Here is a 20,975-nt window from a genome sequence, read left to right as displayed (position 1 = left end):
TAAGGACTCTTAACCTGTGATACAGGAGTCCCTCAAACATCAGGGATTGAGTGTATCTGGAGTGAGGAATAAGGCATTTCTGGTTCCCAAAGTCTTTGAGGGAAGAAGGGATAAAGTGGTAGACTAGCATTCCTGTACGGGTCCTCAACAGAATTCTGGATGGCTTTGAAATGAGAACATCATGGCCACCAGCTTCTTCGGAATACGAAACTGAAGAGGAAAGGGAGAGAAGTAGAAATTTTAGGAGTATTAGGGGCCTGGGAATTCTTCAGTAAAATGGATGCAACACCTGAAATACTCACCAGCCTCCCCTGACAGACACTCTGTGAGGATATCAGTGTGTGACTAGAGGCCCTCTAGCCTTCCAGCTCCACTGAGCCGGTGGTGTTGAAGCACTCAGCCTACCTTGGGGGATAATCCCCACTTCCATTAACTATGCTTAGGGTCCTAGGGTTCAGTCAGCATCTGCCCATGGATAGCTCTGGCCACTAGAGGGAGCCAAAGTTCTGCAGGACACCATACTAGACGCCAAGGTGAGTTTGGGGTGGGAAGAATTTCAAGGTTGCACCCTCTGCCCGCCTCGCACTGATCCTCCCAAATTCTGGTCCCAGGCTCCCTCAGACTTCCTTCTCTTTTTAGGGCTAACAGAAACTTTCACTGGTGAATGGCCAGGAGCCACACCCACCATCTCCCCCACCCCCCATCTTCCTGTACCCTTCAGCTATTTTCAAAGAACTTCTGGTCCTCCTCTCCTTCCCCCTGTCTTTGAATTTCTATGTAAACACCTCATTTTTCCCTTCTCTCCTAGCACTCCTTTATGCCTCTCTCGGGGCTCACTCCTCTGGAGCTGCTCTGTCAGAAACTCCTAGACTTTGGCCAGGGCTATTGTAGCCGCAGCCGCCATTCCTAACCCTTGTCTTTTCTTCCCTCCATCTTAGCTAGGTATCTCTCTGACAGCACTCCCACCCCCCACGTACTAGGTTGGATTGGGTTACAGCTGACTCTGCTTGAGCCTCCAAGGCCCCTCTCTACTTTCCTTTTGTGCCACAGCCTGGAGACCTGGATTGTAGGGGGCTGGGGCCAGAGAGGGAGCTGGGGTGAAGGAGGGGGGTGGGGTGTAGACATGACGCTCCCAGCAGCAGAGCTATGAGCCTGGCCTTGGGTAGGGCTGGAAGCTGTTGTGGCTCCTTTCTCTAGTTTTTTTTGTTTGTTTGTTTGTTTTTTTTGTTTTGTTTTGTTTTTTGGTTCTTTTTTCCGGAGCTGGGGATCGAACCCAGGGCCTTGCGCTTCCTAGGCAAGCGCTCTACCACTGAGCTAAATCCCCAACCCCTCCTTTCTCTATTCTGTCCTTACCTAAGCCTAAATTTCTCTTTCAGGCTTAGATAGGTTACCATCTTGGCTCTTGCCTTAGCTGTTAAACAAGGGTAGAAGCTCAGTCTAGAAAGGATTTGGAAAGGTCCTGGGTCAGGCCCAGTGGGAAAAGAAAGGAGAGAGGGGAAATTCAATGGGGAGGAGAGGGGAGGAGGGAGGAGGAGTCTTAGAGCAAACTCAGCTGGTGGAGGAAAGGAGCTGGGTGTATACGAGCACGAGCACGGAGGAAAGGATGCTAGGGTACACCGGGGAGGACCTGGTCCGGGGCCTGGTTTCTGGGAGGCACTGGAGGGGGACAAGCAAACGGGTATGGGGTTAAAGTGAGTCCCTGTAGAAGCAAGAGGCTTCAGAGCGGGGCGATGAGAGTAGAGGGAGCAAGCCTGTTTGCTCGCTTTCCCCAGTGCTCTGGAATCTGTGTAGAGCTTTTGGGTAAGTTTAAGAGCTTGGCCGAATCTAGCCTAAGGAATGGTGGGATAAGACCTACTTGGTGGCTACAACGCAAGCAAATCTCCTCCCTTCCCCAAAGGCTGCCTGCCCATTCAGTGCCCCCAACTCTACCCACTCAGTCTCACAGCTATGCTAGCCCCCACAAGTACCCTAGCCCAACTCCAAATCTGGTGAAGTACTAAGGGCTCCCAATCCAGACTCCAGCTCCAGTTCTTCCTGTTTCCCAGCCTGCCTCCCTCCCTTTCTCTAGCCTTCCCAATTTCAGCTGCCAAAAATCACCCTGTCTCTAGTGTCCTTTGTCCTGAGAGATGTTGCTGCTGGTGTGGGGCCAGACAAGGAACCCAGAAGAAGGCACTGGTGGGGCGCTGGGGGTGCTGACTTCATGGCTGTAGACTGGGCATGGCAGGCAGGCTGACTGGAGAAGAGTTGGGAGGAGCATGCTGTAGGCTATGCTGGGGACTGCCTCCATATTCCAACAATTGTTATAGGGAACCCTGTGACCAGGACCAAAGATGCTAAGTAATGACTTCAGATCTGAGAAAGTAAAGGACACTCCAGGGAAGGAAGGGCCAAGATGTGAGATGCCACCCCTCAGTTACCTCTTCCAAACTAGGGCCCGGACCCTCCTGGACTCCTCTAGTGTTCCCTGTCTCTAGCTCTTCTCTTTTCCTATCACTGACTGTCCCACCACGATACCACGCAGACCCTATTTATCTTGTGTTTCCTTCCAGGCCTAATTAATTCTCCTCCACTGTATTTGCCAAAGGAAATAGTTCTTAGTTGGATTGGAAGTCCCCACCTTCAGGTTTTATCAACCCATCCCAAACCCTAGAACGGGCATATGTCCCACCCACCCCCCACCGACCCCGCGGCCGCTCTCCCCCACCCCCACTTCTGAGACCTCTCATGCCTTCCTTCTCTCCCACAGAAGTATCTCTGGACTTTCCTCCAGCCTCCCTTCATCATTCCCAAATTCTTGTGGTTTGCATTCTTTTTAACACCAATCGCCGTCTTAAACTCTTATCTCTTCCAGAAACGCCATTCTCTTAGGGTGTCTTCTTCATCCTTTCCCGCCCAGGTCCACAAACTTCCATCGTAGTCTCTCGGAAATAGCTCTTAAACCCCTCCAGCCTCAGCTTCCTGCCCTTCCTCTCCATCTGTCCAATACAGCCCCATTATCCAAATCTCTACTTCAGTATTCCCCCAAACTCCACCTACTTCACCCCTGCCACCGCTCCTCTTGTCCCCAAACTTCTCCAGCCTCCCCAGGTCTGCCTTCGGAGTCCACAGCCCCTCCCACCCAGCCCTCTCCCGCGCGGGGCCCGCGAGCTCCCCACGCTCTGCGCCGCGAGGCCCTCTCTCTCCGCGCCCCGGCCGGCTTCGGCCAACTCGCCCGGCGCCTCCCCTTCCCCGATCCTCCGCCCCCCGACTGCCGCGCGCTCCCTCCCTCGCGTCTCCTCCGGGCCCCTCTCTCTCCTCCGTTCCTCCGCGCTCCCTCCTTCTCCCTCTTCCTCCCTGCTCCCATCCCCCTCTCCCGAGCGCCCTCCCTCCGCCGTCCGCTTTCCTGTGCGAGTCGCCGGACGCGCGGCCCAGCCCGTCCGTCCGCCCGCAGCCCCGCGCCGGCCGGGGCCTCGGGCCAGGACGTGTTTTGGGGTGGCAGGACTCGGGGCGGGCTAGGGGCGCGCAGCACGAGCGGCGGGAGGGTCGGGGGTCGCGGACCTCGCCGGGGCCGCGAGTGCGGGCGGAGGCGGGCGGCGCGGCGGGGGCGGGCGGCGCGTTCCGGGCGGGAGGGCGGGCGAGGAGCACGAGAAGCCGATCGGGGCTGCGCGGGGAGCCGGGCATGGGGGCCGCCCTCCGGGGGGGCCGGGGCCGCCGCCGCCGCCGCCGCGGCAGCGACTGAAGCCGCGCAACAAGGAGGGGCGGGGAGTGGTCGCCGCCGTCCCCGGGAGGCGCCGGAGCTCGACTGCACTCGCTGCCAGCCAGCCGTCCCGAGCCGCTCGCAGGTAAGGTCCGCCGCCGCCGGCCCGGGCCGCCCCGTTCCGGCTCGCGGCTCCCCGCCCCCACCCTCCCGGTCCCCCCTCCCGCCGCCGCCTCCATTTGTTATTTTCCCGGTCGCGTTCCCTTATTGCGGGCACGACCGGGCCCGAGGCTGGGGACTCAGGGGGTGGGGCCGCCCGGAGGAGGGACGCGGGCCCGGGAGTCGCGAGCTCGGGAGGTGGGGGGGAGGAGGGTCTTGGTAGGAGGGCTGACGGGGCAGAGCGTCGCCAGGACCAGAGCCTAAAGGGGAGGAACGCCGAGGTGGAGACTTGGCGGAGGTAAACCGGGGGATGCTGTGCGGGTGGTTCGCGGAGAAGGCAGGACGGATCGGAGAGATGGCAGCGAGGTGGGGCGTGCAGGCTCCAGTAGCCCCACAGGCCCAGAATCCGTGTTCCAGAACCCAGGGTTGCGGGTTTTAGGAACAGGGAAGTGGGAACAGGGAAAGGGGTGTGGTAGGTGGTAAAAGGAGAATTGTGGTAGCCGAGAGGGGGGAATTGAACCTGGGGGGGAATGGAGATGAACCAGGAGAGGCCCATCTTTTTGAAGACGGACGTTTTCTGGGGGTGGAAATGGGAAGGCCGTATCTTTTGTGACTCAGTTTTCTTTTACCCCACTCCCGGTCACCTCTGACCCTGTTTTGCTAATCCCAGACCTAGTTACTTCGTGAAGGGGGCCACTGAGGCTTAGTAGTGTGAGTCCTCCTAACACTAATAAGAAAGGCAGCAATTCTGAAGGAGGAATTAGAAAGGTTGGGAGGATGGGAAAGAAGAGAGGATTGGGCAATCATATAGGCATTCCAAGGAATTGTGACCTCCGCCCTCACCCCCAAGCGTTGGATGCCCCGTAGCTGGGCTCTATCTAGGAGGTCTTCCTTACTGCTTTGATCTCAAAGATCTCCCTTTGTGCCTGGGGCGGGTTACTCTAAAGCTCCCTTCCCTGAGGGTACCGTGAGAAGGTCGGAGTTGCTTTGGCAACTAAGGTGGTAATAGTGGCAGCCAGATGGACCCCTGGGATGGTCTCTTGGGGGGCCCTTTTTTTTATCCATTTAGTTGTCATGGCAGTGAGCCAGTGGGGAGTCCAATAGGTGGGGATTCAGTATGTAGATTGGGCCTCAGTCAGCCTATAGCTTTGTCCTTGGTGGGCGGTAGATCTCTGGTAGGTATTTCTGGTGTTGCCCCAAGTAGGGGTCTCCTGAGGAGGTGCACCCCTTCTCCTCCAGAAGTCTTTTGGAACAAGTAACCCTGTTGCTTGCAGGTCATTCTTGCCAGTCTCTACCTGGGTATGGTGGAAAGATGAAAATATTGTTGTTCAGACTATGTGGTCTTGGGCTGGGGGGTGTAGCTCAGTAGTGTTATTTCTTAGCATGCATACATAGGCCCCGGATTTGAGCTCCAGAACCAAAAACAAAATAAAAAAACCAAGTTATACCCCCGTGGGCAATTTCTGTCGGTCTCTACCACTCTTACTGTCTTATAAACAGTTGATTCTTTGAACTGTTTTATTTTCTTGAATTCCTCTTTGGATCTCTCTTCTCCTGTCATTTCTCAGGGTGACCCTTTCATTCAAATGCCCTTTGGCCTTTATTCTGGACTTACAGAAATGGCATGGTTCTTCATGCCTGTCTGGGTGAGGGTGGCCCAGGGGAGGGCTGTGAAACAGCCTAGAGCAGAGCCGGATGCTCTGGAGACCCAGGTGTACTTCTCCATGTTCCTCTATGACCTTGGGCAAGTCACTTCTCTCATCTTTGAGCTTCACCTTCATTGTATGATGAAATGACCCCTGGCTCCTTCAACAGACCTGGGTTCTAACAGGACTTAGGGAGCTACGTTGTTATCTGCTGGTCTGTGCCTCGTGGATGTCTTGGTCACTTTCCTCTGACTGTTAATCTGGCAAATCTAGAATTATGAGGGGTGGTCGGTGACCCTGAAACACACCCTTTATGCTCTTCCCAGGGAATCTGTGACGTGGTCACTTTCTGACATTCCTGTCATATTTGCAGACTTGTTCCTTACTTTCTTTTTTTTTTTTTTAATTTAATTATATTTATTTGTGTGTGTGCTGTGGTGCACATTCGGAGGTCAGAGGGTAACTTGAGTTCGTTTTCTTCTTCCGCCATGTGGGCCCCATGGTCCAACTCAGGTCATTCATTTCAGTAGCGATCTCTGGTTTTTGTTTGGTTTTGAGATGGACTTATATCCAGAACGGGCCTTGAACTCACTGCCTAAGGAAATGACCTTGAAATTGCCCCTACCTCTGCAGTCCTGAGATTGCAGGCAAGAACCACACCCTGTTTTATAAGGTGCTGGGGATGTAACCCAGGGCTTCTGGAACTCTCGTCCCGGGTCTCTGTTCCACACCCGTTTTCTCTGCCTACTCATGAACTCTTTTCTGATTTCTCATTTCCCTGCCTTCCTGGTTTTGGCCTTCCTTGTTTTCCTTTTGTGAGGAGGGAATGAGGAAAATGTGTGTGGCTGTCCTCGGTAGATGCTTCTAAATGTTAAAGGCAGCCTTTAGGTAAGATGGAGCGCCATTTGGCCAGTTAGTTTTACAGCCCCACGGTACCTGTGTTCAGACTTAACCTATGCTCTGGCCCCAGCCTCAGTCCCATCCCTTCCTCTGCCCATCTTTATCCCAGGAACTTCCGCCCCACTGAACACTGTTTTTCTATCAGATTTCAGCTGATTAAAAAAGGTAAGAAAGGCTCAGTGACTGCCCTGTTCTCCAAGGAACTTTGTTGTATTTTTTGACCTTTTGGGTCTCTTAGGATCCAAACTGGCTTGGTGAGCAGGTTCTGGGATGGGAGGAGACGGGTCGGGGCCTGATCAGGAAGCCAGCCACAGGTGGTCATGTCTGTTACCCTTGTCACCGGTATCCTCTTTGTTCGGTGCTATTCTTTGGACATTTGCTGCCTCTCCCTCCTCCTGTTTTTCCATCTGTAGTTCTGTGTTTTGAGAGGATTTCATGAAACTTGGACTAAACATGAACTTGCTATTCACCAGGGGTCCTGCCTTCACCTCTCCAGTGCTGGATTACAGAAGTGTGTCGTGGATACTGTGCTAAAACCAATCCACAAGCTAACTAGAAAGTGTGGTTATAGCTATAGTTGAAGTACACTGGTTTACTGGGCCAAGCATCAGTTGCAAGTTTGGACTTGGGGCTCTGTCCCATCCATTTTGTGCCCCTTAAGGATAAGTATTTAAGTTTCCTTGTAAGATTAGACTCACTCCTCCCTCATTGCCCGCCTCAATATTGTTTGGTGGTGTTGGGCAAAGAGTAATTACATTGTATTCCTTAGAGAAACTACATGTAAAAATGTCATTTACCTGTATCTCCCAACTCAGAACAAGTAGGTAAACTGTTTTCACCAGGGTACGCCAGTAATTTCAACACTTGAGACCCTGCCTCAAAAAACCCAAAACAATAACAACTAAAAAAGTCTACCTACATTCGCTTGGTTTAAAGGTCATTGACAATAGTTTAAAGGTCATTGACAGTAATACACTGGACTGGGTCACGTGCTCCTGGGAAGCTGAGATAGGAGATCCTGAGTTTGTAGCCAGCACAAGGTGCAGAGTGTCTCAAACAAGAACCAGACCTCCTGTGTGTATACATGATGACATTAGTGGAAAGTATAAAAAAGAAAACTATGACAATTGCATTTCTTGCTCTTAAACTATCTTACAGGCTGGGGCTTGGTGGCACACGCTTTTAATCGCAGCTCTCAGGAGGCAGAAGCAAGCAGATATCTGTTGAATTCAAGCCCAGTCTAGTCTATATAGTAAGATCCTGTCTCAGAGGAGTTAAAGAGAAAGAGAGGGGTGAAAAGGGGACCAGAGAGATGGCTCAGTGCTTTACAGCACTTGTTGTTCATGCAGAGGACCCAGGTTCAGTTCCCAGCACCCACATGATAGATAGCTCACACATCCTAACTCAAGTTCCAACGAGTCCGCTGTCCTCTTCTGACCCCCACGGGAACTAGGCGCACGCCCGGCACACATGCCTTCAGGCAAGCATTCATACCTAGAAAATTAAATTCAAAACCAGGGGGCCGGAGCTACAGTTGAGTGTGCTGGCCTGGCATGGTTTCAGTGCGCAACACCAAGTAAGCCTATAATCCCAGCACTCAGGGAGTGAAGGCTGGAGGAGCAGTCGTCGAAGTCCAGATGAGAATGGCTGACCCTGGAGACACAGATAGATGATGGTAGCCATGTTTTTACTGCTAGATACGATAGGTAAGGTGTCGGTGCCAAGTGAGAGGATGAGGTTAAAGTCTGTGAGTCTACACTGTATGTTTACCGGTATATTGTCTTTTTGTAGTTTTAAAATATTTTGAGTTGGGCCAGGCTGAGGTGGTGCACACCTTTAACCCTAGCACTGGGGAGGCAGAGACAGGTGGATGTCCGAGTTCAAGGGCAGCCCCACACAGAGAAACCCTGTTTGAAAATAGTTGAGTTGGGTTGGTGAGATGGCTCATGGGTAAAGGCACTTGCCATAAAGCCTGACAACTGGAGTTTGATCCCTGGGTCCCACATGGTGGGAGGGGATGTGACTCTTACAAGTTGACCTCTGACCTCCACGCATATATCATAGCATCTGCATACCTCTCCCTTCAGTCAGTCAGCTTATTTTGAATCTGGAGAATGTGAGTGCTTTGACATATCTTTTTTTTTTTTTTTTTTTTTTTTTTGGTTCTTTTTTTTCGGAGCTGGGGACCGAACCCAGGGCCTTGCACTTGCTAGGCAAGTGCTCTACCACTGAGCTAAATCCCCAACCCCGACATATCTTTTAAGCACAGGAAATACTTATAATCATCCCTTGCTATCTGGGGGATTTGTTTTAATACACTACACACACACCAAAATGAACACATACTCAAGTCCCTGCATCTACACATACCTGCACACACTTCCGTGTTCTATAAATCAGCTGTAGATCATGTATAGCAATGTATGTAGATTTCATGTGAATATCTGATAGAGTTGACGTATTCAAGGCTGGGGTTACAAACATTGTAGACATGTCGTGCACAGAAGGTGAACAGTGGTTGAACGGCAGACACTGGAGGGGGACCTAGGGCTTGTGAGAAGGTGGGGCACTGTGGCAGCTTATGCCCACACATCATTCATTCTTATAGATGGAGCAGGGTGGTGACCATGTAGCAGATTCAAACTTTGTTTGGAACTTTCTGGAATTTTTCCTCCCAAATTTTGTCAGTCCAGGTTGATTAAATGCAACAGAAAACCTGGAAGTGGAAAAGACCACCTACCAGACAATACATCTTAAGGCTGTCTAAAAGGTTCTGCAGTTTTGAAGACGCCCAGATTTGGGGTTGGTGTTGGTGAGACTGCAGCTGGGGATCATAGATGGGGTGTTCTTCTGCATCATCTGGTGTGAAAAAAGAGGTTCTTATCTGTGTGACTGATCTAGGTCTTCTTAGAATTCTCTCCTACTTCTGAGGAGAGTTTCAGAGAAGCGAGTGTGGCCTTTGAAGTCAGATTTGCCGAGGGCTTGGTTCTGGCTTTGTTGCGGGGATCATTGTTCTTCCCTGTGGAAGGCAGGGCAGGTCACTGTTACAGTCTTCGAGCCTCAGGTCCATTACTTATGCCCACTTTAGAGTATGTTGGAGATGTTGCTGAAATCACTATGTAAAGCGCTTGACACAAGGAGATACTCAGCAAACTAATACTTCAGCCTCAATTCTTTGTGCTTGTTTGAAATTTGTACTCATGCATAGACAAACGTTTTGTTTTGCTTTCTAGATGGGAGCTTGTTGTTTAGTTTAGGCTGGCCTTGAATGTGTGATGCCCACAGCAGTCTTCTGAGTTGGCCTTGAGTGTGTGATGCCCACAGCAGTCTTCTGAGTTGGCAGTCCGGGCATCGACCACCACACCAGGCCACAGAAAACTCTCCAGGGCTTGCGAAGGGTAAAATCCAGCTGTGTGTTAGTGAGGTTGAAGCTCATAGGTACCTCTGGGCATTCTGTGTTCCCTAGAGATGAAGGGGATCATATTGTAAGAATCTCCTTCCCTTGGCTGAGGTAGCCTCTTGTGGTCTGCCTGAGGACTCAATGCCACTTCCTCAGGCCCCTACTGTTTCGGCGACAATATGAAGAAGCTGATGCCTTTTCCTAACAGATTCCCTGAGAACACCCGGCAAGTACCACGTGCCTACAACTGCTTCCCCGGTCACAGCTGTGGGGAGCTTGGGGTGCGGCAGACAAGTTTCTGTATTCAGCTGCCCAGGCAGAGGAGAATGGGGGCTCCACAGCTTGAAGAATGAAGACACGACAGAATAAAGACTCGGTGAGTGCAAACAACCGTAAGCAGGATGGCAGATCAAGGGCAGGGGCGGGGAAGCTAGGGAGAAGGGCTCGAAGCAGAGAACAGCAGCAGCATAGAGCCTAAAGGTGGGTGCTATAGAAGACATTACCTGCATCTATCCTGCTCTCAGATGTCAATGAGGAGTGGACGGAAGAAAGAGGCCCCCGGGCCCCGGGAAGAGCTGAGATCGAGGGGCCGGGCCTCCCCTGGAGGGGTCAGCACGTCCAGCAGTGATGGCAAAGCCGAGAAATCCAGGCAGACAGCCAAGGTACTCTGTCCTCTGGTCTCCACAGGATGCATGGCACTACAGCTGAGGGGTGTTTGGGGGGCTTCAGGTATGGCAGAGGCTTGAGATAGAAGGAATGTTCTCTTTTCCATAACAGAAGGCCCGAGTAGAGGAGACCTCTACCCCAAAAGCCAACAAGCAGGGCCGGAGCGAGGAGATCTCAGAGAGTGAAAGCGAAGAGACCAGTGCGCCCAAAAAGACCAAGACCGAGGTGAGAGACCTTGCAGCCATCGTGGCCTGTGTTCTGACGGTTCTTTCTGCAAACTTCTCTTGTGCACCATTCCCGCTCTGCTCTCTGCTTAGATCTAAAACCCTGTCTTGGTGCTTATTTGAGTGGTCCTGTGTATAATAGAGAACTTGTGAAACTTCTGTGAGAACAGTATACCATAATAAGACTGGGCCAAAGGGCATTGGAAGGGTGGGTGGGTGGGGCAGCGAAGCCTCCTTTATGGGAAGAACAAAAGCTTTAAGGGGAATGCAGAGACGAGGCTGGGTAGCTCACTTTGTGGAGTGCTTTGCTTAGTACATAGTGCTGAGTCCCAGCACGTAACATCTAAAGCTGGGCTTGGCGGTGCACATCTCTCATCCTAGCATTCGGAAGATGGACTTAGGAAAATAAAAATTCAAGGTCAGGTAGGCAGTGGTAGTGCAAGCCTTTAGTCCTAGCACCAGGGAAGCAAAGGCAGACAAATCTCTTGAGTTCATTCGAGACCAGCCTGGCCTTACAGAGTAAGTTTACCAGGACAGCCAGAGCCACACAGAGATACCTTATCTCAAAGAAACCAACCCCACCCCAAGAAAATTCATGGTTATCTTGTGCTACATGGTTAAGTTGGATATTAGCCTAGGTTATCTTAAACAGTCTTTAACAAAGGGGGATGGGGGGACACCTGGAGAGATGGCTCTTCAGTTGAGCACTCTGTTCTTCAGAGGACCTGGGTTCAATTCCCAACACCCACAACTCACAACTGTCTATAGCTCCAGTTCCAGGGGAATCCAACCAATACCCTCATACAGTCATACATGCAGGCAAAACACCAAAGCACATAAAATAAAAATAAGTAAATAAAATCTGAGAGAGAGAGAGAGAGAGAGAGAGAGAGAGAGAGAGAGAGAGAGAGAGAGAAACTAAGCCGCATTTGGGGATAGCCAAACAATACCTGAGATGAGAGGAGAGGCACACATGGCGGCTGTCTGCAGTCAGCTGTGAAGGGACAGTGTTGGAGATGGACACCTGACGGTCCAGTGATTGACCAGGCGGGAAGCACACTGACTATTAGGGAGCAGCTGAGATGTGGGAGAGGGAGGGAGGTGCTAGATGACCGAAGGCCTTGAGGAGCCTGCCTGTCACTAGCGCAGCAGTACTGAGGGAAGGAGTGACTGGGAAGGTGGTAGAGGAAGAGAGGGAATGTAGCCCTTCCCCCCACTGCAGGAGCTTCCGCGCCCACAGTCTCCCTCGGATCTGGACAGCTTAGATGGCCGCAGCATCAACGATGACGGCAGCAGTGACCCTAGAGATATAGACCAGGACAACCGAAGCACATCCCCCAGCATCTACAGCCCTGGCAGTGTGGAAAATGACTCGGATTCATCCTCTGGCCTGTCCCAGGGCCCGGCTCGCCCCTACCACCCACCTCCACTCTTTCCTCCTTCCCCTCCACCACCAGACAGCATTCCCCGACAGCCAGAGTCTGGCTTTGAACCGCACCCTTCTGTGCCGCCTACTGGATATCATGCTCCAATGGAGCCCCCCACATCTCGGTTATTCCAGGGCCCACCTCCTGGAGCTCCTCCCCCACACCCACAGCTCTACCCTGGGAGTGCTGGTGGAGGTGTTTTATCTGGACCCCCCATGGGTCCCAAAGGGGGAGCAGCCGCCTCCTCAGTGGGTCCCCCTAGTGGGGGCAAGCAGCACCCCCCACCCACTACCCCAATTCCAATATCAAGCTCTGGGGCCAGTGGCGCTCCTCCAGCAAAGCCCCCCAATACTCCAGTGGGTGCTGGGAACTTACCTTCTGCTCCACCACCAGCTACTTTCCCCCACGTGACACCAAACCTGCCTCCTCCACCTGCCCTGAGACCCCTCAACAATGCCTCAGCCTCTCCTCCTGGCATGGGGGCTCAGCCAATCCCTGGGCATCTGCCCTCTCCCCATGCCATGGGGCAGGGTATGAGTGGACTTCCTCCTGGCCCAGAGAAGGGCCCAACCCTGGCCCCCTCTCCCCACCCTTTACCCCCGGCTTCTTCCTCCGCTCCTGGGCCCCCAATGCGGTACCCGTATTCATCCTGCTCCAGTAGCTCTGTTGCAGCGTCTTCTAGTTCCTCCGCCGCCACCTCCCAGTACCCAGCTTCCCAGACCCTGCCCAGTTACCCTCACTCCTTCCCCCCACCAACAAGTATGTCTGTCTCTAATCAGCCACCCAAGTACACCCAGCCTTCTCTCCCATCCCAGGCTGTGTGGAGCCAGGGCCCACCTCCTCCTCCTCCTTATGGCCGCCTCTTGCCCAACAACAACACTCATCCGGGCCCTTTCCCTCCTACCGGGGGTCAATCCACAGCCCACCCGCCAGCCCCTGCACATCACCATCACCAGCAGCAGCAGCAGCCACAGCCACAGCCACAGCCACAGCCGCAACAACATCATCATGGAAACTCTGGGCCCCCTCCACCTGGGGCATATCCTCACCCCCTAGAGAGCAGTAACTCCCACCATGCACACCCTTACAACATGTCACCCTCCCTGGGGTCTTTGAGGCCCTACCCACCAGGGCCAGCACACCTGCCTCCGTCTCATGGCCAGGTGTCTTATAGCCAAGCAGGTCCCAATGGTCCCCCGGTTTCTTCTTCTTCCAACTCTTCCGGGTCTTCGTCTCAAGCCGCCTATTCATGCTCACACCCTTCTTCATCCCAGGGCCCCCAAGGGGCATCCTACCCCTTCCCACCAGTTCCTCCAATCACCACCTCCTCAGCTACTCTTTCCACTGTCATCGCCACCGTGGCTTCCTCGCCAGCAGGTTATAAGACAGCCTCACCACCTGGCCCCCCTCAGTACAGCAAGAGAGCCCCATCCCCAGGGTCCTACAAGACAGCCACCCCGCCTGGATACAAGCCAGGGTCACCACCGTCCTTCAGAACAGGGACCCCACCTGGCTATCGAGGCACCTCTCCGCCAGCAGGCCCAGGGACCTTCAAGCCAGGTTCACCCACCGTGGGGCCGGGGCCCCTACCACCCGCGGGGCCTTCAAGTTTGTCATCTCTGCCTCCACCACCCGCGGCCCCGACTACAGGGCCGCCCCTGACTGCCACGCAGATCAAACAGGAACCAGCTGAAGAGTATGAAACCCCCGAGAGTCCGGTGCCTCCGGCTCGCAGCCCCTCGCCCCCTCCTAAGGTGGTGGACGTGCCTAGCCATGCCAGCCAGTCAGCCAGGTGAGCAGCCTAGGGTGGGCTTGAGTTGGGGTGGGTCTGGACGCTCTAGATGAAGGGGCTTTGCGTTCACGTCCAGCGTAGTTCTGGATTTAGAGACAAGCCGGTGGGGACTGCTTTTGAGGCTCACAGGTCTGCGCCCGGCAGGTTCAATAAGCACCTGGACCGTGGCTTCAACTCGTGCGCGCGCAGCGACCTGTACTTTGTGCCGCTGGAGGGATCCAAGCTGGCCAAGAAGCGCGCGGACCTGGTGGAGAAAGTGCGGCGCGAGGCCGAGCAGCGCGCGCGCGAAGAAAAAGAGCGCGAGCGCGAGCGGGAACGTGAGAAGGAGCGCGAGCGCGAGAAAGAGCGCGAGCTGGAGCGCAGTGTGGTGAGTGCGTCACAAGGTGCGCCGCGCCTCTCCGGGTCCCGGGGTTGCGCCGCTGGTCGCTACGCCACCTGGCGGAGGGGAGGAGCTGCTGCAGCCCAGAAAGCTCAGGTTTCCAGACAGTGGGAGGATGGGTGGGATGAAGCCTTTTGACTTTGGACCGCTGGGACAGATGGGCAACCTGGGGTGAATAGCTTGTCCGTGTCTGTTATTTTGATTCCACTTCTATCTATATTCTGCAGAAATTGGCCCAGGAGGGCCGTGCTCCAGTGGAGTGCCCGTCCCTGGGTCCAGTGCCCCATCGGCCTCCCTTTGAACCTGGCAGCGCTGTGGCTACCGTGCCCCCTTACCTGGGTCCTGATACTCCAGCCCTGCGCACTCTCAGTGAATACGCCCGACCTCATGTCATGTCTCCTGGCAATCGCAACCACCCATTCTATGTGCCCTTGGGGGCAGTGGACCCGGGGCTTCTGGGTTACAATGTCCCAGCCCTGTACAGCAGCGACCCAGCTGCCCGAGAACGGGAGCGGGAAGCCCGTGAACGTGACCTCCGTGACCGGCTCAAGCCTGGCTTTGAGGTGAAACCTAGTGAGCTGGAACCCCTACATGGGGTCCCCGGGCCAGGCCTGGATCCCTTCCCCCGACACGGGGGCCTGGCTCTACAACCTGGGCCACCTGGCCTGCATCCTTTCCCTTTTCATCCGAGCCTGGGGCCCCTGGAACGAGAACGGCTAGCGCTGGCAGCTGGGCCAGCCCTGCGTCCTGACATGTCTTATGCTGAGCGGTTGGCAGCTGAAAGGCAGCATGCAGAAAGGGTGGCAGCCCTGGGCAATGACCCACTAGCCCGGCTGCAGATGCTCAACGTGACTCCCCATCATCACCAGCACTCCCACATCCACTCTCACCTACACCTGCACCAGCAGGATGCCATCCATGCGGGTAAGACCCTGTTTCCTGCTTCGCAGTGTGGCTCCCCCCATACCGTAACGTTCTTCCCTTCCTCCGGCCAGAATTCCCCTCTTCTGAGATTACTCTTCTGATCTTTGCTTCCTTGGCTTCCCTTCACACTGTCTCATGCCCTACTCATACCCTAGCCTTATATCGGCGATAGCAGACCAATATGGAGCCTTTTGAATAACCACCTTCCTCTTACCTTATACCCTTCCATCCCCTTCACATACCTGTGCTCCTGTTTCTTTGTTTGTTGCCGGCATCTCCTTTTCCTTGCATCTTCTGTGTTTCTGCCCATCCGTAGGTTCAGAACCATTTAGGGAAGTCTCTGTAACTGCCATAGGCAATAATGAGGTTACCCCTGTCTTACTGTAGCTTAGAGCCCAGAACACTGCCTGGCTGGCTCAGCCGTTCACTTTGAATTCCTTGATTCTTCTCACCCGGCTCCCTTGCTAGAGCGTTTATTTATTTGTTTAGTAAGTATACAGAACAGGGGCTTTTGGCGTTTTTTTTTTTTTTTGTTTTTGTTTTGTTTTGTTTTTGTTTTTTGTTTTTTCTTTTTTTCGGAGCTGGGGACCGAACCCAGGGCCTTCCGCTTGCTAGGCAAGCGCTCTACCACTGAGCTAAATCCCCAGCCCCGGCTTTTGGCGTTTTTATCTATCTCACTGTGCTCATACTTGTACCAGCTCCTAATAGTCCCTGTTATATTTCTTAAACTTAAAAGACAAGAATCGTTCCCTGACCCTATCCTCCATCTCTTCAGACCCATCCAGTCTTTGCTTATCCACTCTGTAGTATCCTGTCTTCAGTCTTCCGTGTCTCTTCTCCAGCCGCTCTGGCCATCTCAGAGGGTCCAGCCCCTCTGTTTCACCTTGCTTCTGCTTTGGATCCTCATGTCTGTCTCTTCACAGGCTAGATCCCTCCACCCCAATGCATGGTTGTCCCCAACCCTGCCTCCCGGTGACACCTTCCTCTTCTCTGCCCTCCAGCCTCCGCCTCGGTGCACCCTCTCATTGACCCCCTGGCCTCAGGGTCTCACCTTACCCGGATCCCCTACCCAGCTGGGACCCTCCCTAATCCCCTTCTTCCTCACCCTCTGCACGAGAACGAAGTTCTTCGTCACCAGCTCTTTGGTAAGGATGGAGGTGGGGATAGGGAGGCTCAAGTGAGGAAAGACCAGAACAGAGGAACTTGGGTGGTGGAGCAGGCCAAGTGGAGTCTGGAGAGAGATGTGAGCAGCTACAGTCGAAGTAGAGAACTGAGGTTCTTCTAAAGGAGCCTCCAGTGCTAGGGCTGATTCCGTTCCACCACAGGCAGGCAGTGGGTAGGATAGGTGGCGTAACTTTACATTTTAGCCTTAGCTTCCTCTGTCTGGAAAATGGCTGATCGTCCGTCCCCACGCAGCAATCACTTACTGCTATGGCTTCTCACAGCTGCCCCTTACCGGGACCTACCGGCCTCTCTATCTGCGCCAATGTCAGCCGCCCATCAGCTGCAGGCCATGCACGCACAGTCAGCCGAGCTGCAGCGCTTGGCACTGGAACAGCAACAGTGGCTGCACGCTCATCACCCATTGCACAGCGTGCCGCTGCCTGCCCAGGAGGACTACTACAGGTACTCCAGGCTGCCCCCACCCCAACCCCCAGCACAAGGGAAGTGGGTTATGGGTGTGGTCCAAGAGGACGCCAGGCCCTTTGGAGGGGGAAGCCTGCTGTCTGTCTCATCTCTGCCTTGCTTCTTACCTAGTCACCTGAAGAAGGAGAGTGACAAGCCGCTGTAGAACCTGCCATCCAGACAGCACCCACTGCTCCTTCATCCAGACCTTGGAGGACCACCCCCGACCTTTTGACCCCATCCCACCCCCAAGCCGAGGACAGGGTGCTGCCCACTTGCAGAGCTTCTGCAGCCGGGCAGAGGGAGGGAGGGAAGAAGGGACAGACAAGGTCAGGGCCCGGGGAAGTGGCAAGGGTGGGGACAGAAAGTGGACAGTATCTTGGACCAGGTCCCTCCTCCCATCCCCTGCTTTTCTTCTGTATGCCCAATCCTTGGTGGCCACTGCTCCTCCCCTAACCCGTTGGTGTGATTTTTTTCATCTGTTAGATGTGGCTGTTTTGCGTAGCATTGTGTGCTGCCCCTGCCCCATCCCTGTGTGTGCACCCCCTCGGCGATATGTGCCCCTTGCCCGTCCCACATTAATAATTTATATATATAAATATCTATATGATGCTCTTTAAAAACATCCTGACCAAAACATCCCAACAAAAACATCCTCACGGTGCCCCAGGAATGTGTCTGTGCTGTGTTTTTTATCTGGGAGGGGGTGGTTGGGGTGGGTAGGCTGAGAGGTCTGGTGGTTGTAGGGCAAGTGTGGAGGGATGGATGGGGTTTCCTTATGGAAACAGATGAGTTGGACAAGGTTCTTTTTTTTAAATTTTTTATTCATTTATTTTACACTTGCATGAAGCACACCAGAAGAGGGCATCGGATCCCATTCCACATGGCTGTGAGCCACCATGTGTTTGTTGGGAATTGAACTCAGGACCTCTGGAAGAGCAGTCTGCTCTTAACCACTGAGCCACTCTTTAGCCTGACAAGGCTCTTCTTGGTCTTGGAATCTCAGAATTACTCATGGGGCGCCCATCCTAGACCTTTGGATTGGGGAGTTAAGGCCCTTGAGGCCTTTCAGAGCAAGAATAGGTTCACAGTAAGCATAACCAAATCTACCTACTCAGACCTTGGGAGTACATCCCTGCCACCAGAGTGCTCCAGAGACAGAATTTCAGAGATCTGACTCCCTTTCCGTGGCAATAGTTTATAAATGATTTTGAAACAGTTAAATTGTGTAACCAGGAGGCCAATAAGATTTATTTTTAAAAGATTTATTTCTAATTAGGTGTGTGGGTTCATGTCTCTGCTTAGGAATGCAAGGCCTCAAAAGAGGCCAGAAGGTGTTGGGTCCCCTGTAGCTTGAATTAGGAAAGTTAGGAATTGCCAAGTAGGTTGAGCAAAGCAGGGCCATGGAGTCCAAGCTAGCCTTGAACTTCCTCTCAGTTTTTGTGCTGGTATCACAGAAGTGTGGCACCATGCCAGGTAGGGCTTGAGGTTCCAGAGTCCTTGTAGTGTGAGAGGAGAGGATGGGTGACAAAAACTTGTAAAGACAAGAATACAAGCCATCGGGGTTGGGGATTTAGCTCAGTGGTAGAGCGCTTGCCTAGCAAGCGCAAGGCCTTGGGTTCGGTCCCCAGCTCCGGAAAAACGAAAAAAGAGAAAAGAGAAAAAAAAAAAAAAAGAATACAAGCCATCGAGCCATTTCGCCTACCACTACCGTAAGATCAGTTCACGGCGGCTTTTGCTCTCCTAGCTCTTATTCTTGAGAAGCTCTTTTTTTCCCTCTTAACAACGAAGGGGCTGTGATTGGCTGTTTTCAGCCAATCAGCATTGAGTCATTTGCATAGTCCTATTAAGTGGTCACAAACTCAAGAAATGACTGGTTTTAGTAGACTTTTAGAATATTATTTACCGAACTGAATAAGAAAGTATGCTTTATGATTCATATATTGGTGGAGGGATGTGGAAATGGCACCCTGATCTCACCCTCACCAAAAGTGGAGTTGACGTCCTTCCCTGGCTCGCTACTGCATAGCTTCCGCCAAGTGTTACAGCTCTTTTAGAATTTGTCTAGTAGGTTTTCTGACTTCGGTCGGAAAACCCCTCCCAACCTGACTGGTTTCTAATATCAGCAAGTAGTTACTGTCCTCGCCGAGCTATGGGGCTGGGGGCTTTCGGCCCACTCTAGTTTCCTAGGAAGTACGCGTGTGCTAGATTCACGCTCGGGAACTTCCGCCTCCTGCAATACAGCTTCCTTTCTGCCTCCACAGGTCCGCAGCCGTGGGGGAGGCGGCTGGCTGCAGGCTCCTCCGGATCTCAGTGTTCACACTATTCAAGCACCGAGTGGCGTCCTATGGCGTCCGCCTCGGCTCAGCCTGCGGCTCTGAGCGCAGAGCAGGCCAAGGGTGAGGAGCCTAGTCTGGGCGTGGGCCGTCTTCTGGGGGGAGGGCGCAGTACTATTCGTTCCTTCTCCAAGTGGGGCCCTTGCCCATTAGGGCGAAGGGTTGGGAGGACGAGCTTATCCTCCAGATAAGCAGGCCTCGGTCCACTAATTCCCTGGCTCTCCCCTTCTCTGGGCTCGCCCGCCGTCCTCCGCGGACCTCTCTGGGATGCTTCGGTCTCGCAGTGGTCTTGGCGGAGGTGATCCAAGCGTTCTCGGCCCCAGAGAACGCCGTGCGTATGGACGAGGCTAGAGACAATGCGTGCAACGATATGGGCAAGATGCTGCAATTCGTGCTGCCTGTAGCCACACAGATCCAGCAGGAGGTTATTAAAGCCTATGGCTTCAGCTGCGACGGGGAAGGTGGGTCCTACAGGGAAGGGCGATGGAATGGACTGGGGGTGGGGCGCATGATGGCTCCTGGGTCGATTTCTTTCTCGCCGCAGGGCGGCAGTCACAGCAAACATTGCCACTCACAGCTCTGGGACTATACTTAAGCCCGGCCTAAAATGTTCTGACTCTTGAAACCAGGCAGTGCTGTCATGCGCCTTTCATCCCGACATTTAGGAGGCAGAAGCAGGCAGATCTCTGAGTTCGAAGCCAGCCTCGGTCTGTAGGGTGAGGCGTTCCGGTACAGTCAGGCTACACAGAGAAACCCTGTCTTGAAAAACAAACAACAACAAAAAAGTTCTGGCTCTTAAGCCCAAAGCCCTGGCTATCTTGGAACTCGTTCTGTAGACCACGCAGGTCTCGAACTCAGAGATTCTCCATCTACCTCTGCCTCCGGAGTGCTGGTATTAAAGGCAGTGCCAACTGTTTTAGGGCTTTTCCATACTGCATCCAGTTGTGCCTAGTGAAAACCCGGGAGGGGTTCGTTGAAGCCCTGCAGGACATCGGCGTGTGTCCCCCTTTGCAGATGCTTGCCTGACTACAAGGAGATCTCCTACTCTCAGGAGCCCCCTTGCCTGCCTCCACACACTGGTCTCCAGCATTGTGAGATGACTCGCTGCTTCTTGCAGGTGTCCTTAAGTTTGCCCGCCTGGTCAAGTCTTACGAAGCCCAGGATCCTGAGATTGCCAGCCTGTCAGGCAAGCTAAAGGCCTTGTTCCTGCCACCCATGACACTACCACCCCACGGGCCTGCTTCCGGAAGCAGTGTGGCTGCCTCCTGAGATTGATTCTTTTCTGTGTGCCGCTGCTATGAAGGAGGCCCTTGTGTTCCAGAGGATAATAAATGTGCTTGTGGCTAAACCTTTGTGTCAGTCATTCCTAGTCCTGATTACCCCCACTCGTTGCCGCCTCTGGCCTTTCCCCTCCTTTAGGCCCTTCCTGGGCTCTTTGCTGGACCAACCCTGTTCTCATGAGCCCTAGGGTGTGGGAGGCTAAATGGTCCTCTTGGCCCCCCGGGAGGTTTGCTCACAAAGGTGGTATCTCCTATGAGCAGTGGGCTTCAAGGCTTTTCTTTGGACTCTCCCCTGCTTTCCACTGTCTGAGAGGTACTCTTCTGAGGGCGGTCCCTTGGCTAGGGTTACTTCCTGGTCTTTGCTTCTGCCCGCCCTCCTCCTGCTCTTTCAGTTTGAGCTCCAGGTGGAACAGCAGGTTGCTCCTCCCCTTCCAAGAGAAGTAGGCCCGGGCAGGCCAGAAGCCTGCTGGACTCCGGCAGTCCTCTGGAGAATTTGGCTGTGGTGGGCGGTCTCTGGCCAGCCCCGCCCCACCCGTCCTT

The 20,975-nt window shown here is 53.6% G+C and overlaps 2 protein-coding genes and 1 non-coding gene across 5 annotated transcripts; all 3 read left to right on the top strand.

Annotated features, from left to right (window-relative positions):
- Positions 1-3,686: 3,686 nt before the first annotated feature.
- On the top strand, positions 3,687-17,492 carry Atn1 (atrophin 1). Of its 2 annotated transcripts, none has more exons than NM_017228.3 (10): positions 3,687-3,821; positions 9,990-10,157; positions 10,306-10,443; positions 10,559-10,672; positions 11,894-13,890; positions 14,035-14,257; positions 14,497-15,193; positions 16,195-16,338; positions 16,639-16,819; positions 16,952-17,492. In NM_017228.3, exons 2-10 carry the CDS (start codon positions 10,131-10,133, stop codon positions 16,983-16,985), a joined length of 3,555 nt encoding a protein of 1,184 aa, NP_058924.2. In that variant the 5' UTR covers positions 3,687-3,821; positions 9,990-10,130; the 3' UTR covers positions 16,986-17,492. The 2 variants fall into 2 exon arrangements, with proteins under 2 accessions (NP_058924.2, NP_001381275.1); NM_001394346.1 differs by lacking the exon at positions 3,687-3,821 and adding an exon at positions 3,985-4,133.
- A 1,349-nt stretch (positions 17,493-18,841) lies between these two features.
- Grcc10 (gene rich cluster, C10 gene) lies at positions 18,842-20,503 on the top strand. Of its 2 annotated transcripts, none has more exons than XM_006237325.5 (3): positions 18,842-19,218; positions 19,440-19,616; positions 20,170-20,503. In XM_006237325.5, the coding sequence occupies exons 1-3, from the start codon at positions 19,167-19,169 to the stop codon at positions 20,253-20,255; spliced, it is 315 nt and encodes a 104-aa protein (XP_006237387.1). In that variant the 5' UTR covers positions 18,842-19,166; the 3' UTR covers positions 20,256-20,503. The 2 variants fall into 2 exon arrangements, with proteins under 2 accessions (XP_006237387.1, NP_001185654.1); NM_001198725.1 differs by having other exon boundaries at positions 18,868-19,218; positions 20,273-20,503.
- On the top strand, positions 18,857-18,918 carry LOC120102610 (U7 small nuclear RNA). The gene has a single exon (XR_005504241.1). It is a non-coding gene; the product is annotated as a U7 small nuclear RNA (small nuclear RNA).
- Positions 20,504-20,975: the final 472 nt, after the last annotated feature.

The sequence above is a fragment of the Rattus norvegicus genome, chromosome 4 (genome assembly GCF_036323735.1).
Source record: "Rattus norvegicus strain BN/NHsdMcwi chromosome 4, GRCr8, whole genome shotgun sequence".
Taxonomy (NCBI): Eukaryota; Metazoa; Chordata; class Mammalia; order Rodentia; family Muridae; genus Rattus; species Rattus norvegicus.
The sequence above is the reverse complement of the archived record's forward strand: the minus strand, read 5'-3'. Positions and strand labels throughout refer to the sequence as shown.